The 19,525-nt window shown below is 42.7% G+C and overlaps 1 protein-coding gene across 4 annotated transcripts in view; it reads right to left on the bottom strand.

Annotated features, from left to right (window-relative positions):
- The window catches only part of mast4 (microtubule associated serine/threonine kinase family member 4), a 102,285-nt gene that overhangs the window by 34,478 nt on the left and 48,282 nt on the right, over nucleotides 1-19,525 (bottom strand). For 3 of the 4 annotated variants that reach the window (XM_041960836.1, XM_041960837.1, XM_041960835.1), the window contains exon 4: nucleotides 18,435-18,466. In XM_041960836.1, the coding sequence (XP_041816770.1) occupies nucleotides 18,435-18,466 (32 nt within the window). Of the gene's footprint in view, nucleotides 1-8,504; nucleotides 8,586-10,401; nucleotides 10,534-18,434; nucleotides 18,467-19,525 lie in introns of those variants that run through there. The other variant, XM_041960838.1, reaches the window with a different exon arrangement.

Below are 19,525 nucleotides of genomic sequence, written 5' to 3' on the forward strand. Positions count from 1 at the left end.
CATCTGTGCTGAATTTCAACTTTAATTTGCAGTGTGAGCGCTCGTTCTTATATTTTTTTATTTTATTGGATTCTTTTTTTACCTGGTAAAGTAGTTTTTATGCACAAGCACACTTAGCATGACCTGTGTGTGTTTTGTGATGTAAATTGCTGCTGCAACACTGCATTTTCCCTTCGGGGATCAATAAAGTACTCTATCTATCTGAAATGAGTGATCTGCAGCAAGTTTGTCCAGTTAGGAGACTTGAAACACTTTATGACCAAACTCACAGAAAACAAAAATGACCGACAGCAGATGAATCCAAAGCTGCCTGCAGTTCTCTGCAGTCCTCTTGCTGCCACACTGTTGCACTAAAATCTAAACTCATCTCCCTGAATCAGAGGGGAAACCCTAATTTGACTGAAATCCCATTCATCCTTGTTTACTCAAGTGGTTTCTAGGGCTAACCCCTGCAACCAAGAGCGTGGACACATGCCATGAATCATTTATCATGAGCGGCAGAGAGTGAATAATATCTGGTACACAGGTGCTCAGTCAAAGAGGATCAGATTTATCGAGGTCTATTTATACCCTCTCACTGTGGATTAGGCCAACAGAATGCCACACCGCTGCCCAATCAGGCCCTCTTGTTGCTTCACCCATCCCAGTGTTTGCACCATTACAGCCCCTACTAGAGAGTCGAGGGCCACTCGCGGACACATTAAAACGAACGCTTCTGACAAAAAATTAAATAACTGAACCAAGTCAGGATGACTCCACGGGCTATCTTCAGCTCGTCTGATGCTAAGCTGAGCTTTGGTGGAGGCACCTCTGTGGCCAGAAAGGCTGAGCGAGGGGGAAAAAACGTGGCTGTATAAAGGAGGGATAAAGAAGCCCTGCGCGAAGATGATAGGGAGAAAGTAGGCCAGTGTTGTATGCTGTACTGCAGATGTGTGAGATTTCCTGGAACGGATCCATATGAGATTTACTCGTCTCGGTTAAATGCAAAACCCTCAACCTCGTCAAACCATTGTTGTATTACACATGAAATCTCCGCGAGCGAAGCCACAGACGACTAAAAACACTCCCCAAAAAGGCGTTTATCGAACTTAGAAGCACTTTGCATATCCTGGTAAAAATACTCAACAGCGCTCATGCGACTTTTACCTTAAAAGTTTACATTTATTTCATTTTCTACGCTGACCTACATCACTGGAACTCTTCACTTCAAGTAATCTGAATCTGTCAAAAACAATTTCTCAGGTTTCAGCTTGCGAACTTATTTTGGGTACCGGAAGAGGCAGAAATAGATAAAAAGCCTTTGATTTAAAAGGCTCTGGATCCAGATGAATCTGAGATGTCTCATCCTGACCCACGTCAACAAAAAGCCACGATTCATCTTTTTTTTTTTTTTTTACTTGTGTGAGTTTTGGTCCCTTGTCGGAGCTGTCAGGTGAGCTGACAAAGCGCAATGCCACATAAATTGCCGCTCCTCGCTGACGAACCCAAATTCAAAGTCAGACACATGACACACACACTCTATTAATAGCATTTAAAAACAGCCCATTTTTCGAGCCACTGAAGACGCTGTAATTTTCTACATCTGAAGATGTACAGTGTTACATGCATTTTCAGAGACTCAGCTTTCACAAATATCTTTGTTTAGTGCACAAGAAGTTAACTGCATCTTCTTTTCTATTCTGACTTGCAGATACAGACCTGTAAGCCACTTTGCTGCTGAATCTACAGAGTCTTGTAGTTTATATTGAATTATTCTGATAAAAGGAAAAAGCAAGAGTGTGAAAAAGGTCATAAATTCAGGAAAAAATCAGTTCATCTGCTGAAGCTTTCATCTGTTGTCACTATCTGTAGTAAATCCAGTCAGCCATCAGATCATCTTTACAATCAATAATCTATTTATTCCCAATCACACATCAGAGGAACGTGGCTGTGATCTCTGATGTGCTTTAGTTTTCATATACACAAAATCTGACTGGCTTTCAAATGGAAAAAATATTTACACCCCCCAAAAAAGGAGTCAGTATTTCATGTTAAGCTGCTCTGCACTACAAAATGGGTCAGGACAGGGATTAAAAATAAATATCAGTTATACGGGCTTCAACAAACCATATACAAAAACTGGGATCAAGTGGCTTAGCTATAAACCAGTGCGTACACAGTCTGGATCACATAAACCACGGACATGTTTCTCATTCAGCGGCGCTGAAAAAGTCAAATTACACGAACGTCGACACACAGTGAGACTTCTTGGAGGTGGACAGAACCTGAAACACCACGACAACATAAGAACAATCCACATTCCAGCTGTAAATCAATGCAGATGGCATACACGCATCCGGTGTCAGGAACATGAGTCCACAACAAACACTCAATTACCGTTTGACTCACAAAGCAAATGACACACAATAGGCAAGAAGGGAACACCCAGCTCCTTATTCACGCTGGCCTCACAAAGCAGAGCTGACCTACTGTAAATACAAAGAAAAACATGCCTCCGTCCAATGACTGCTCACAAACTACACAGGAAAACAAGCGTTTTACTCAAAGCAGACTCACTTCTGTGTCTGATTGGTGAAGACGCCTGTCTGTGCAGAAACAAATCAGAATCATTATTATCATTAATATTACTGCAAACTGTTTTTAATGTTACCTTTTGGACCGGCGCAGTCGGGCTCCACTGAAGAAATGTGGCATGTTAAAGTTGGACAGCACCGTCCACAGACTTGAATCTGACATTGTGTCCAAGTCATGCCAGAGAGGCAGATGCAAAGGGGGCTTCTGAAGACCCAGAGAGGAGAAGCGGCGGCTTTCAGGGTTCGCGAGGATGTGACCTCCAGAGCAGTCCTGACAAGTGCTCCTACAACAGCTCTCCTTAGGTCCAAACTTCCTCTGCACAGGCACATCTGCAGCCAGCTGCGGCATAAACACACCGGCAGAGAGGACACGTTGTCCTCCTCTGTCCTCAAATAAAAAAGTAATCCAGGGAGGATCCTGAAAGGCACACAGAGTGTGTGATCCAGGTCAGGTGTTGACAGCCTCTACTGTCGCAGGGATGTGACACCCAACACCAGCTGACTTTTTGTTTTAGCGTCTCACTGCGACTGTGCTCCGGATCCCAAACACTCACCCTGCTCCCTTCGCTCAACATGCTTCATATCATGTAACAGGCATCTACCACTTCACATCCTGTGCAGGGGGGGTTGTGAGACAGAGGGGTGCTGCATCATCAGCAGATGCTGCTGTGCACTCGCAGCTTTCACAAACTGGCTCCCCTCCAAAAGTTCGGTGGGTCAGTGTATTAAGCAGGACCTATTTGAAATGGAAATGCTGTGCTTTTGCACGGCTTTCTTCTGCTTCTGCACACACTCTTCCCTCAGCTGGTCCCCGCATAGACAGAACTACCTCATTCATACGATGAGAGCCTCACCTTAACTTAACATCACCTTTGATCTTTGCTGATAAACAGCCAAACGCGAATGACGACTTAAAAAGACACAGATCCAAAGTTCACGTCATCCAGCTGCATCAAAATATTGATTAACAAATTGCTTTAATTTTGATAAAACTGACCCTTCAGAAAAGGAAGGTTTTAAAGAGCTGAACTCATGCACATTGCACAGTGACATTTTGTCAGCTCGGTGATGAATTCGACTTTGGAGTCCTGTGTGCATGTGTGAGGGTTCAGGGGTCAGCTGATCACAGCAGCCTGCGGGGAGCGATGCATGCAGACAAATAATATTCCAAAGCACATGAACCATTAGCAGCCTATCACAAAGAGCCCAACCTTAGGACCGAGCCATTGATTACTTTTATCCAATGATTACTCTCCACGGGAGAGAACAAAGTTCAGCCCTGCAGACAGACACTTGCTGCAATAACAGAAGTCAAGACAGCGATAAGAATGTCTCTGTTAGCGTGTGCAGAGTCTGGGCGTGCTTTAATCACATGACTGATGGAGGAAGGTGCATGTTTACCTTCACCACCCAGCTTCAAAACATTCAACTCGTCTTATTGAGCTTTAAGTCAACAGGAATAGTTTTCGTCCTCGTATGAGCAAGCGAGTTTGGAAACAATGTGGCTTGAGGTCTAATATTTATTGATTGAGAGGTCAACTGACACTTTGTACATAAACAAATAGCAAAAATCTATTAATTTTATCTTCTCTAATGTGGATATTTGCTGGTTTTCAGAGTCTTCTATGATCGTAAACTGAATACGATTGAGTTTTGGACTGTTAAAATGTGTTAACTTGGAATTTAAGTTATCATGATTTAATTTTTTCTGACATTTTATTTACCAAAACCCAACGAATAAATGAGATAATATCTGTCGGATTAATTAATAATTGTAGTTACCAGTTAGTCAAATACTTAATGAAGGTAGAAAGGTAGAAAAGTGCAGCTGCTTCCTCCTCTTTTCTACTTGCCTCCATGTTCCTTTCACTCTTTCACTGATGTTGAGGATGCATCCAAACACATGTAGACTTGATATCACAAAAACAGTCATTACGGATGAGTCTGGAAGCTCCAAATAAAAGAAGAAAATAATCACATGTGATGAAGTATGGTCCGGTAAGTTTACGTGTACGTATATACATGTATACCTATCATGCAGCCTGGTGAAGAACTAAATCATCTCAATTATTTCAGCAGTGATGCTGACTTCAGGCTGCCTGCGTTGCATCCGCAGAATGACCTCAGAATGGTCATGTGACATTTTTCCATGTATTTTGCAGAGATAAAGACAGACCACCTGACCCCCTACCACCAGATTTGTCATGTTACTGGAAACAATGAACAGGAGAGCAGAAGAAGCAGCTCAAAGACCGGCTGAAAGCTTTTCTGAGGAAGTGCACAGTCAGACCTGAGGACCGTCAGGATGCTGCAGATTAGTCCGATCACTCGCCATGTGCATTGCCTGGAAGCGATTCAAAAGCTCAGGGGGCGAGACGGAGAGCAAAATCGACAAAGGAGGAACACCGTGACTGGCACATCGCCACTGGTTCTACTTACATGCACCTCTTCTGTAATAAAGTGCCATCAGAAGCCATTTTTTGTCAGTATAAAGTGTGCATTCCCTCAGAGTGGCTCAGTCCGTCTCCCCACAGGCCGGCGTGACAGCCTTCACTCTAATTATGGCTCTGCTCTGTTTCTGCGTTCCACATAAGAAGCGACGGTTCAGATGGTTCAAAGTCAAACCTGCACAGAGCAGCATGAATAGAGAGGTCACCACAAGCCGAACAGCTGGGTAACCGTCCTCTGACTGACTGATGATTCACTTCTGGTCGCTGTTGAAAGTAAATGACGTCAGTTTTGGTTTAGTTAGATATGGAGATGCAGTATGTGCAGTGGGTAATGAACGTACAGTATCTCCATGTGGGAGGATGATGAGCAATCCAAAGAACTGTTTCATATAATCAGAAACACCCCTTCAATCATGACACACAGGGGAGAAAATGCCTTCTTTGCAGCAAAGCAATTAGCACAAGCACCAATCTGTTATCATTCATAAATCCTGGGAAAGGTCGGCATAATGAGCAATTTGAAATGTGGAAGCCAAAAATAAACAGTTTTCTTAAGTCTAAGGTATAAATCTAAAATACTTTAGCCCATGAAATGTTTACGTCCATCTGTGTGACAGTCTTTGTCTTTAGTGGCGATTTCTAAGTTTCTTGGCAAAATAACGTGAAACAGGAGGAAGGAATTTTGTCCTTGTCTGCATGCACAACATAAACAAAGCAGGGATCCACTTTGAAAACATTGCTCCGTAGTGCTCCATTTCTCCACACAGTGCCTCTAAATCCTGAACTAGCTTTTGGAAAACATAAGGACTAAATGCAAGAAGCTCCACGTTTCTCTGATATTCAACTTACTGCATCCTTCAAAGCAGTTTTATTGCAAAACACAATCAAGTGCTTGGCAGAGAAGACTGCCGCTCAGCTGTTTTCAGACCATGCTGCTACCATTTAAAGACCAACTTCAGCCCTGCGTGAAAGAACTCAACCTGCTCATCATCTCAATGAGTTCAGTCTGTCAACGCTGCAGAGCTGCTGATGCAGAGGACTCCTACAAGGAAACGCAGCCTCGTCAAGCAGAAAAAGTTGATCCTGGCTCAACAACGTGACATCATCCTGCAAGCTCCTGCGCTGGCCAATCAGAGACATGCAAGCACAGATTCCTGGTAGATTACTTTTTTTAGTGTGAGCAGTGTTTTTTCAACAGTTTGCATTGCGGTTTGAGTTGTGAGAGTATTATAAGCTGCTGTGCAGAGTTCAGGCGTCTGATATGCCTTCAAACTGACCTCCTTAGATTGCATTTCTTGTCTCAACAAGCTGTTTTCAGTCTGAACGTCCACTGAGGTTCGTGCTCCTTCCTGAGCTTGGAGGTCTCACTAAAGCTACATCTAAAAATTAGAGTCTAAGATACAGACTCAGCAGTTTCACGTCCACCTGTGGATAAAATCCATGTGCCTGGGATGTAAAAATGCTGCAATGTCACACTAACTTTGCCACTAATTTCTTAATCGAACATCAACGAGCGACAACCTCTCTCTCATATGTAGATTAGGTTGGTGCAAAGTGCTGCTGTAGATGCAGACGGTCTGACACTGCGATGCATTACTGGTGCAGCGTAACGCTCTCTGTAAAAACAAGTCACAGGTTACTGCATCATTCTTTGAACATATAAACTGGGCCTCATCTCGGGTCATGAACATCAAAGTGTGTTGCTGTACTCAGAGTACTGGTCCACGATGGAATCAAACCGAAATTGTTAAAAAAAGACAGAAAAGAAAAACCTGGTATGTTCTTGTATGGAGCTGACTCACATAAATGCCTGCTCCCATTGACTTTTATATGAAAGCTGAGCAGAAGAGGAGATCACAGGTGACATGGGTGGGTGTTTCAGTCTATTCATTGATGCAGAAAATTCTTCAAAATTGAGAGTTTTGAATGAGGTGGGAAAAAAATTCAAACTATTGGCAAAATATGAGTCACAAGCAGCTCGAATAGAGCCAACAACACCCGACAGAGACCACAGACTGACACTCTTCTTGTCAGTAAAACATACAGACATTTATCACGCAGTGAAAAGTTGTGTTTTTTTCTTTAAGGCTTAAACAATGAAGTCCAACCTGGACTGTGTTTAAGAGAAAACATTTTAATATGATGAGAGTAAGCAGTCCACCTTTAACAGTGAAGAAATCCACCTGAAAATGTATCTAATAATACATCATTTAACCTCACAGATTTTATTTGTATGTAAACAGCATCTGTCACCAGACACTGTTGAACCACACAAGACTTCTCTTCTCCTCTTGGCCAACTTTGTCGAACCAACCAGGTCTGAAAACATCAGAAGAGGAGCGAGAGGGAGGTCGGACGTCAGAGAGGCAGCGGAGGAAAACAGCGTCTACAGCCAGAATGTCTTCACATATAACTCCGTGGAGTTAATCGACCAAACCAGAGTAGGTGATTGTTGAACTCCGGAACACTGGTTTTATTTTGTTTCTGTTGAGTGTTAATGAACTGTGTTTCACAGTGATTTGCAGGGTAAAATTGCTGTTTTTGTCAATGGAGTCTGGTGGCTTTGAGGAGAGCTGTTTCTAGTCAAACAAACAGGATTTTTCTCTGTTACAAAAAGGTCTATCTCTGTAGGGATCCTTTCCATAATGCTGACAGACACATAGAATAACAATCTGAGCCTGTAAGTGGCAAAAACTCTTTTAGCTGACGTACAATGACAGGCACAGTTGCCCTTAAGGGCGTTACAGCCATTGCAGCCTGTTTCGCAGCTGCCATCTGATGTGATCTACTGGATCAATTCCAAAACTTTATGTACCTATTAGTCATTTAGAGACCAAAATATGGTCCAGGTTTAAAAACACCGGACTTACCCTTTAATGACCTATTTGAAAGTGAAACCCCAAATGAGGCTTGTCAATGAATAAAGACTCAGAGCTGATGTGGAGGTCGAGGACGCATTATCTCAGACATCTCTGATTCACATTAGCCTCTGAAGAAGTAATCTTTTCAGTGACACAAGGATGAAATTCTGGATGTTCGTATTAAATCCGAAGCTCCACCAGCACACACAGAATCTTAAATACCCACCATAAACAAGCAATAAGCTCGGAGAAGAAACCAATAACGAGACATCTAAAACTAGCTTTCAATAGTCTTCATTCCTAAATGAATCACTCCAGACGGGATTCAGACAGATTGGGACCATTCTTCACTTTGATGTATTGCAAATGCCACAAATCCTACTTAGCACATGAAAGAGGAGCATAAACCTCAGAACGGAGAGGGGCAAGATGGGGGAAGGGGTGACACTATCAACATTATATAAGCACTGTGTCCTCCTCTTTCAATGTCAGACGATTTGAGGAGGGCAAACTGAATACCCGGTGCCAGCCTTGTGAGGCATGAAGACAAGACTCAAACATCCAGAAACAGGCTTTTCAAAAAAACACAAAACATCCGTGGTTAAAGAGCTCTCGCTTACCTCCAAAAATGAAAAGCGTGCAGCGGGCTGCACGGACTGCAGGGGCTAGTGGGAGTGGGGCTCAAGCTTCGGGGAGTGAGGCTGTAAGTTAAATGGAGTGCAGTGAATAGTTGTCTTTTATCACACACAGGACAGAAAGCCCCCCCACCCCCGTACACCCCCACACAGCTCTGACACGTGCCCAGATGAAGACAGCAGCATCATGGAGAGTAACGATCCCTGTCAGGTGAACCAAAATCGTGTTTATAGAGCAGGTTCCCTAGGATTTTGTCTGGGTCTGCAGTTTCAGTTCAAACTGGAATCAAAGACAAACAAGCACACTGGCGAAAAAGATACCGATTATAATTTCACATTCTTGGCTGATGTCTTGTGATAAGGATAGAAATAGCGTCTTCGGTTATTCAATTCATACAGAAAGACTTTGGCTTGGCCTGCGAGACGTCATGCATTGAGCCCCGTTTGCACTGAACGGTGGTGCTGCAGAGCATTAGGTCATATAGAGGTGAGTTAACTTTTACTGCAGTGGGAGTCCAAAATACAGCCTTTTAAAGGAGAAGTCTGGTTGTTTTTGATAAGACCATGAAAAAACTGACAATGAATTGATCCCACTAACAAGTATTGTCTGACACAGCTCATTGATGTGTGGCATAGAGCTCCACCATTACAGCGAGTGACATGTTTCTTCAGCAACGTGAACACCGTAGTTAGTTCATTTTCAGTCAGTATCACAGACACCATCCTGCTGCAGTGAACACTCACCAGCACACCAAATGTGTATTAATCCGCCGGTGAAAATAGTCCCAGACAAATGTACCACTTCCTCTCGTCCGAGGAACAGTTGCAGCGGCCAGCTGAGCAAATTCCTGAGCCGTCCGCAAAAGTGAAACTGCATATTTGTGACCCATTTTTAAAAGATTTACGTCCTCGGGAGGAACCAATGGGCTCAGTTTGAGACGCACAGACGGACTCAGGAAGCCAGAAAGTGTTGAGAGACGGACCAACCCATTGTCAGTTTTGGTCTTTTCATGGTTTTGTTGATGATTAGAAAAATATAGAATAATGCCAACCTTCTTTAAGAAGTATATAAACTATAATCAGAGGGTACAGTTTACTCAAGAAGGGTCATTGTAAAATGCTTGACGAAGCAGTCCTCATTATACATAAAAAAGGATACAGGGGGATTAAACCGCTTGATCTCTTGTTTTGTAAATGACACACAAATAATCTATTAGTGACTTCATTTTTTTGGAGTGCTGTCCTAAAATCTGCATGGAAATAATGGTTTTACTGCAAATTCAATGCAGTCACTCATCAGTCCAATTATGCTCTCAGCTGCAGGATTTAAACCCTCAAATGGAGGGAACCATAACAAATACCTTGTTGACCTAAATAACAAAAATGCATGAAGTCAAACGCATGACTGTGGCTTTGATAAGAGGGGAAACCTGCCATGTAAACACACAGCTTTCAGTGATTCGCTGCTTTTAACCTTATTGATCACATCCAGCAAACACTCGCCGTAGGTGTGTTATGAGCATGTGTGCGTTTCCTGCATGTGCACTGTGCGAGCGAACGTGTGTCACGCCAGCGAATAAAGCATGTTGTGCAGTTGCGGCACTCCTTCGCGTCACACGTTATCTGTCTATCGCACACACACACACGTACACGAAAACACAAACACATGCAGACACACAACCATGAGTCGGCCGCCGTCGTCTAGCTGTGGAGGATTTGACATTAGACTTCCTGCTGCAGATGCTGCTGCTAATGCTAACGCTGCACACACACAGCTTAGAGCAACAGTGGAAGACAGCAACAAACATGACACAGAGGCGGATGAAGCTACATACTGCGGAGGAGCTGCCACCCCAGTAGGATAACGGAGGAAAATACTCACTCTAGCGTCAGCCCTGGAATTCTCAGCCTCTCCCGCTGGGCTTTCATGGCTGAACTGTGCTCGTTTGCTCTATTGTGGTCATGATATGCATTCACGCTGCCTGCCTGCCTCCCGCCCCCCCTGCACTGACAAAGAGCCGAACCCAGCCACCACAGTGCGATGAGACGGATTGGTTTTCTCTTCCCCAGCAAGAAGGGAGGGGGTAAAGAAGAGGGGGGGGGCCCTCGGTCCTTGTTTTGGTCTTTCCACGTTCCACCTTGAAGCTGTCAAATGAGATCCTCAGTCGCCTGCGGAGGGCATGGAGGCAGGACAATACCCCTTCTCCCCTCCCCTAATACACGCCCCCTGCTCCTTCACAAACGCATGCACATTTGTGAGCCCCCCCACCCCCCCTCCAACTCCCCTACCACAATTCCCCCACCAGCTGGTGACTTGCCACATAGCAGAAATAAATGCAATTGATTAAATTTACATTTCGTCTGCTCCTGTAACACGCAGTCACCTTGGCAGGTGCTAACACAGGGCGCGCATGATGGGATGCAATGTCACCATGACCACAAGGATGATGTCATCATTGAAAGAAGAACATAATGCACCGCGACGTGCCAGTCCACATCAGTTAGAACAGCAAGACACATCTGGCCGCAAGTGCTTTTTATACAATAGCAAAACAGAGAAAAAGAGGTAAAAAATGCACAGTGCAGTGGAATCTGCTTAACTTGCAGGCAAATAGAAGCATGAATTGAGTGTTTGTGTTTAGATTAGGGAGGCACGTGAGTGCTGGGTGTGAGTTAAAAGCTGAAACCCAAAGTGATAAAGCATGATGACGCACCAGAGATGTCCGAGCCCCTGCAGGGATTTGCAGGAGACCCCTGAGGCTACTGCTTGTCATTAGGAAAATCACCAATGATGCATTTTATCCACACTTGTTGTCACAGACGCTCCATTACCATGAAGATCCCGATAAATCAAAATGAATCAGTGACTCACTGCCAGGAATTTGTCCGAGGATGAACCACTGCATGACAAAAGAGGGGGCTTGTTCAGATAATCTGACAACACACTGTAAAAAATGACACTTGCAATGAGTCAGCTTCAGTATCAGCAACAGCTCAGTACTGCATGATGCTCTTGTTGGACCCTGCACGATGGGAGAAGTACAGAAAGCAGACGAGACAGACAGCACTCAGCTGCTGCCTCGCTCGCTCATCCAGTGCACAGATGAATTCTTCATTTCTGTGAGCACGTTTAAGGAGAAAACAGCCGCCGCGGATGACACCAAATGCTGCGTTAACCCCAGAGTAGTAGAGGCAGGAAGGAGTTGTGGCTGCAAACTGTCTTGAAATTTTAAGGCATTCCCTTTTCGACCCGATTAATTTTCCAGCCTGCAGTGTGGCTTCAACTGACTTTTATATTTTAAAGTAAGAGAATAGAAGACAATCCGAGCAAGCCTTGTTAAATCATGCAGGGTACAGAGGGCTGTGTTTGGCAGAAACTGAAACCTCTGACCCATGACTTCCTGTCAGTAAAAGGTGCTGAACCATGTGGGTTGAAGAGGACTCTTTCCTCACTCTGAAAGTCAATGAGACATAACTCCAGTATTTTCAGGGAGCTGGGGCAATGCCCTCTGCCCTACAGCGCGTCTTGGAAAATGCAGTGGAGTGAAGAGGACTCAAACAGAGACATATGGTATAAATATAAAGGAATACAAACACATATCCGTAGAGCAAACAGCACTTTAGCTGTACATCTATGGCATGCAACTAATGCAGGTACAAGGATGTACAAAAATGGATCCAAGTCTGCATGAATTCAAGCAGCTGGTCGACGTTAACATAAACTCAGTGGGCAGACTGAGACAAGGAACGTCTTTTGTGTTCAACATGTAAGGAAAAAACAGGCAACGCTCCACACAGGACCCTTCACACCAGCTTCTATACTCATCCCGGCTCCCACCATAAAATCCTCTGAAACACCTTCAAAAAGATCATTAATTCCAACTGCCATTAGCACTACAAACAAGCAGTGAAAGACTTTTCACTCCACTGAACGCCTGCTGCGTGGTTTTCAGTTGTATCACGCGCCACATTTCCATCGCTTTATGATGGCGAGAAGCTAGAAAGATATTCGACAGCAAAATAATGTAGTTTTGGTCCCGCACTTTAAATCACTGTGTCTTCTTTAAAGGAATATTTGACATTATGCAGTTAGATGAGAAGATCTACACCACACTCATGTCTCTGCATTTAATATGAAGCTATAGCCAGGAGCCGGTTAGCTTAGCACAAAGACTGGAAACAACAGGTCTCTCTCAGTCCAAAGGTAACAAAATCCACCTTCCAGCCCCTCCAAAGCTCACTCGTTAACATTTATAGCTTGTTTTTTCCCTCTCAAATCACCTTTTTCTCCTCCAGGTCACTCTGTTAACTTTGAAGAGAGCCAAGCTAGGCCTTGCCACCTTTTTGCTGACCTTATGCTAAGCTAACCAACATTCTCCTGGCAGTAGCTTCATATTTACTGTACAGACATGAGAGTGGTATCAATCTTCATGTCTAATTCTCAGCAAGAAAGAAGAAATAATAATGGTCTCAATATGGTTTTTATCTTTCTAGGAAACAAGTTCAGACTGTCATTCCTGTCTCCACTGAACCATGAGACGCTCTATACAACAATAATACCTCCAGTGACTGCATCTTACTGCATAAATAAATGAATGAAAAAGTCTCTCTTTCCAACATCGGATTTAACTGACCACCACGCATCAACTCCAGTTCACTACACACCTCATCTCAGGAATGTTCAGTGTAAATTATTCAAACGTATGAACCATCACCAGCTTTGGCTTGAAAGATTAAATAAAACATAACATCAGCTGTGTGCGGTGCAGATGTTGAGTGTGCACTATGAGATGTGCATCATTTCCTACCTGAGCTGTATTTACTATATGTCACCACAATATCATAAAAACAGAAAACACGGTTGAAGTGAACTCATTCATTCGTCAGCATGATTTTTTTTTTTTTTTTTTTTTTGTGCTGGCAATTGTTGTGTTTTTTGGCGAGAGGCAGGTGACTCACCGACGTTTTCATGCTAATGTACGACTGCTACAGTGCCTGCTGTGAGAAAAACTTTCCCTGTGCAGAGCAGCGTCTATTGTTCAGCCTGAATTCATATGAAATCAGTTTGCCCTTGATGCACCTGAAGTAGATCCATCAGCCTCTGCAGCTGCATGCTCACTGCGTTTTAGTTACACAGAAAGTGGTTCAGAAAGCAGTCCTTCCTACTCCACAAAACACTGTCCTCTACTTCTCCTTTGGTGGAGTTGGCATTATATATCCACCTCATTTACACCTCTTAATTAATGCCTCAGCTCTTGTCTAAAGCTTCTCCATGAGTGCAACTTCTTGTAACTTCTTGTGAACGAGCGCGTTGTTTAATTGAGGCCAGATTAACACACAGTGTTGGTGCATCGTAGAACAAAGCATGCTCACTATGAAAGCAGTCAAATGCTCCTCTCAGCGTATTATCAGTCATACTCCACAATGACGCTGTCGAGCCTTCACAACAGCGCTTCCATCAAACCTGCAGTAAGTGGTGGCCATTTGTGGGGCAGCACGGACTTATGGTTTGGAAACTTGTCAGCAAATGGTCATACATGGCATGAAGCAACGCTAGCATTCATTTGAAGTCATGCTTGTGTCCAGCTGATGAATGTGAGTCAACACTCACTCGCCTTTTTGCTCTCTTTTAGTTTCTACCAACTCCTGAGGGAAACATCTGGCTCGATAGCTCGCCAAATGCTTCACCAGCTAGTCACTAACGTTGCCTCTGTGCCGTCATTTATTCCATTGCTAATATAAAAATATTGATTTGTGCGAGTCCATGACTTTGTTCTCGACTCAGAGGTGAAATATGTGCACAAAGAGGTGTGTTGTGGAGGACGGTACAAACGTGCAACACAAGTGAGCACATGCCTGATTTAGAAGCACAAACCATTATGTGCACCAGTTTTTAAAAAGAAATGTCAAATATCTCGCAAGGCTAAAGTCAAAATCAGGATATTCTACCACAAGCTGCACTTTCATTCTTTCCTGCATTTCTTAGCAAGGGTTTCCTGTTCTGAATAAGTTTGTGGACCACATGTCCTGGAGGATTTCGATGTCCCTGAAAAATGGGATAAATTCTGGTCAAATATTATCTGTGTTTACGGACCCTATTTTCCTTTTTTTTTTTTTTGAACCAAGTATTTATTAATCTTCACATGTATTAGTACATACATTCCAGTTCACATCAAGTCTTCCTTTGCCACATACACATGAAGAAATGAAGACATTCAGAAGATGTATTACAAACAGAACAATTAAATCAACAACAGTTTGGCAAACAGTTCCGGCCCACTGGATTGTCTCTGATAGATCGCTTCTCAAGATTTCACATATCACACGGACAGTTCTCCTGAAACAGCACAGTTTGACATTGTTTCACATTGATAGATTTAAGTATGCGCTTATGGGAGCCCATCTTGTTCTGAAAATGTCCATCTTAAGATGAAGGTGTGCAGTTATCTTTTCCATCGTATATACCTTCTTCACTCTTTCTTGCCATTGAGGTATAGTAGGAGGAAGCGGTGTTAGCCATGAAAGAGTTATCATCTTCCTGGCTATTAATATTAAAACATGTAATAAATATAGCTTCTTTTTTTCCCATCTCCCCTTGGGAAGTGCTCCAATGATATAAAATTGTGGGGTTAAAGGTAAATCAATGTTCAATATAGAAATTAATTCCTTCCGGATTACGGACCCTATTTTCCATGTTTTTGTGTCGAAGTGACTCAGGGGGACAACGATTTTTGAAAATGGAACAGTATTGAGTGAGAGCGCTGCAGCCGGTACCGTCAGTGTACGTCCACTAAAAGTGTTTGTTTTTGAGCTGACAGGCTCAGATTGTTATTCTGACAACATTATGCAAAGAATCTCTACAGAGACAGGCCTTTTTGTTAAAGAGTGTGATCCTGCCGCTCTATCGCTCTCATCAAAGCAACCAGACTCCATTCACAGGAAAAACGTCATTTTGTCATCGTAAAACACGCCTCATTCAAACTCGACAGACTCAAAATAAAACTCACCAAAACTGTCATGAATCGTGTTTCCACTGTTCCAATAATCATCGCCAACTCTGGTTTGGATAAAATAAACCCTTAATTCACTAGGCAGGAGGGGAAGACGGCGTGTAGAGCTGGAATATTTTCACATTTAACCTGCGAGTCACTTTCACTGGACGCTATGACTGCAGAGATTTAAATACGAGGTAATAGAAACCCTGATTTTGACAAAGGAACATTTATGTTTATTGATTTGGCAGAAGCTTTTGTTTAAAACTATGCACAAATGAGGTAGATTAAGTGGATTACATCAGATTAATAGAGCAGATTAAAGAAGAGGCTGCAGAGAACAACATGGCAATTTATTATTTTTCTTTCTTAGAGAGAGAAGGAGTGAGCAGGAGCTCTCAGGTGAGGCAGGTATTCAAGCAGTTTTTGAAGGCAGAGAAGGATTCTGCTGATGAGTCTGAGCGACTCCTTTGAACACAGAAGCAGCGCGCAGGAGTTTGGGGTCATATTTCCTACCATCACATTGACGGTCGGACTAGTCATTGTTCATTGGCTGATCAATACAGCAACAACATGTGACCTCAGATACATTTCATACTGTTGCAGGAGGGCCGTGACTGGAAAAACCACTGCTCAGAAATCCAGCTCATGAACATCTGTTTAATTGAATATCACCATATAAAGACCATGTAACAGAATCTACAGTCAACAATTCCTCTTTGATATCCTGTTGCACGGCTAAGCAGCTGATGTAGCCGGGCAGCACAACACCTGTGGTCGGTCAGAACCTGCAACAGGCTGTGCTTTTGCGCTGACGGCGAGAAACGGGAATAAGATCCGACGTAATGGTCGAACAATCCCACAAGCGCACCTTGAGGTGCCGACACGTACAAATGATTGATTTTCAGATATTTAATTGGACCCAGCAAAAGACTTCCAGTTATTTAGGTCGACTTATAAATAGGCTCCGGTAATCGCTCAACTAGAGTGTTGAAAACAACTCCACGCATGATATAATCTAAAAAGGTACAATCCATCACTCCTGTGGAAACGGGAATTACAATAATAAATGTCCTGCCAATATGCTAAGAGTTTGTGGAATGAATGTTGGTAATTAACTGGTATGTTGACACCAGCCAGCATGTTAATGGCATCAAATGTTCAGTAGATGGCTCTACTGTCACAGGAAAACCTCGGTGAGATCTCAGAGCTCTGCATTTGACAAACACTGACAACAACAGTTTAAGAGTTGCCTTTTCATGCACTTTTTTTTAATTATGAGGAGAAGATAAATAGATTTGGAGTCTGGCAGTCCCACATTATGCATCATTATCAGTGTTGGTTTACAAGTTAGCAACTTCAGCTCATTCCCTGCTCAGCTCCTGCATCTGTCACATCAACATCCTACCCTGAAACGCTTTGAAATCAAGCACATGAGTGACAAAGCAGTGAGATTACAGCTATAACACCGGCCAGGAGAATATATTTATCTTAGAAAACACAGGACATACTAATGTGTTACTCGATCCTCATTTTTAAGATGACAAATTAAACTAATTTACTTGTATTATCTCTTTAATCAACCGCAGTTATGATGCATTTGAAGCAGTTGCATCAACATATCCAAACACTATTACTATGGTTACCAAGGTCCCCAGAGCCTCCAGCACTCTAAATATAAACTGGTGCAGCCTGTTGGTAATGGCTCACCTCTATTACAGTATAGGTGCCCCCTCTGGTGAGGTGCCAGCGAGAGCAGCAAGGTGTCATGGGTAAATCTTTCTCCTGCACCTTCAAACTAAACCAAAATCAATGGCCGGGAAGTCTGTTATGGTTTCATGTGGCCTAAAAGCTTTATCTCATCGCCATAACAATGACCGAGTATCATCTTTCATAACCCACTGAACAGACATCAGGTCAGTTTAATTCACTGTGCACAGCCTCTCTTTCTAATGACCAGACAGCCCGCTAAAGGAATAAGCAGTGATTAACATATTTCACCACAAAAAATAAAATAAATTCTACAAACTGAGGGTGGAATAAGAGAAAATTCATCCATGTTTTGATCCTGAGATCATTCTGTGCTCCAACACGGAAGAATTGCATAAGCAAACATCTTCTACAAAACACAAATTAAAAAATGCAAATCTGTGAAGGGAGTTTGGTTGAGAAACAGCTTGTAGATTTTTTCAGATCCCTCACATTGTATCCAAAATGAACCGCAAGTAAAACAGGAGAGAAACATCCTGTTCATGTCCAGTTCAAGGTAAATCTTAAAGAGAAAAATGTGATATACCCCCTCTTTGGGGTATTTCCAGAGAAAATGACCAATAGTATGAATACATATTCACTGCAGACATTGCTGCCAAAAAACACTGAACCAGCTGGAGAAGGAACCTCCAACTCATGACAGGCGGCAATCAGTAATTAAAGGAAAAAGCAGCTTTCGTGTTGACATCACAGGATGCACAATTCAAAGACAGTTGCTCAGTTTGCTTGAACGTACAGAAGAAGTTTGCCCTTGCTGAAGAGGACTCTGCAGGGGTTGTGGTCCATTGAAGCAATATTAGCCAATCTTACAGCTCCAGATTCATTTTATCGTGTTAACTCTTTATTTCTGTTCTTATTTTTCATGATCATCAATCTTTTGCCTATAGAGAAGCCAATTAACTTCAATTTACAGCTTGTATGTATGTAAAAATATTAAAATTATGATATTAATTTCAGCTATATCATGCAGCTAAACTGTGGACCAGTGTAAGCCAGAACATTTAACTTTAATGCAAATACTCTTCATCTTATTTGAACAGCTGTACTAACAAAATAATTAGTCATGCGACAGGTTTATAACATGGTATTCCTGTCAAACAACCACTTGATTCACAGCAGATGTAAAGATATGGAAACATATTTGGGTACTTACAAACTGCCTCTTCGAGGAAGACTCAGCTCTTTCTGTAAATGAAAAGAGAAGAGAGTTATATTCACTTCATGTGAATCCCACAAACACCAGCCAAAGAAAGTCAATGAACAGATATAGCATTGAAAAAGTTCATCCGAAGCAGGCAAATTTCACAGATTCATCAAACCGAATATGATGATAGGCTCATATTTGTGTTTTTGTTTAGAAATAACAAGCAGAAACCCTCTTCACTGGACTCTAGAACTGCAGTATTGTTAACATTAAAACCACGTTGGCCACGGTTCTGCTGCAGCAGCAGCGGTTTAAAAGCAAAAAACAGCCACTGTATGGAAAGAGATCACCAAGCAGATGTGGAGCTGTTACATCCCATCCAAGACAACTGGCGAGAAGTTTAAAGAAAGCATCTGGATTTAAAACTGTTAACAGCTGAACTGAACACGAAGGCCATGGAAGTCATCTAGACGCTGTCGACTCAGGGAGGCTCACGTAAATACGCAAATATGAGTACATTTCTTGTTCTGCTTCTGTGTTTGTATTCATTTCATTCATGTAATCAAAGGCAATACTGTATATGTGTTGAAGCTAACTGTAGAAGGCAGAGTTACATGAGGTTTGGGGTTTTACAGCCCGGGGAAAGCACCAACAATACCCTCATTGATTTCTTGAGGGATTATGCTTTCTCACAAGCGCGTTGCTTAAAGGATAATACTGCTGGCAAACACTTGCAACACTGCAAAGTCCCTGTAGTCATTAACCAACTTTCACTAAATGTGCATAAGGTCTTCAATCTCTGCATGCATCTGCTGGTTTTATGTTAAATCCAGCCCTAAAGACTTAAGAGTGACTATGGTCTAAATTTAGGTCTTCAGGTCTCAGGGTCCTGTTGGTTTTCAGTCGAGAAGATCTCGGTCCAAAGGGTCACCACTAAGAAGACTTAAGTGAAGGTGTGACCATGCCGAGTGAGCATCTTATTAGCGGTAACCATTACAAAATCGCAAACGTTCTTGCACGATGTCAGAAAGCATAATGAAACCTGGACGCCGCCTCAGGTCAGAGTCTTTTAGTTGTTCCAAAGTGCAGGTTGAGGCAGC

This window comes from Chelmon rostratus, chromosome 19, assembly GCF_017976325.1.
Source record: "Chelmon rostratus isolate fCheRos1 chromosome 19, fCheRos1.pri, whole genome shotgun sequence".
In the NCBI taxonomy this organism is placed as follows: Eukaryota; Metazoa; Chordata; class Actinopteri; order Chaetodontiformes; family Chaetodontidae; genus Chelmon; species Chelmon rostratus.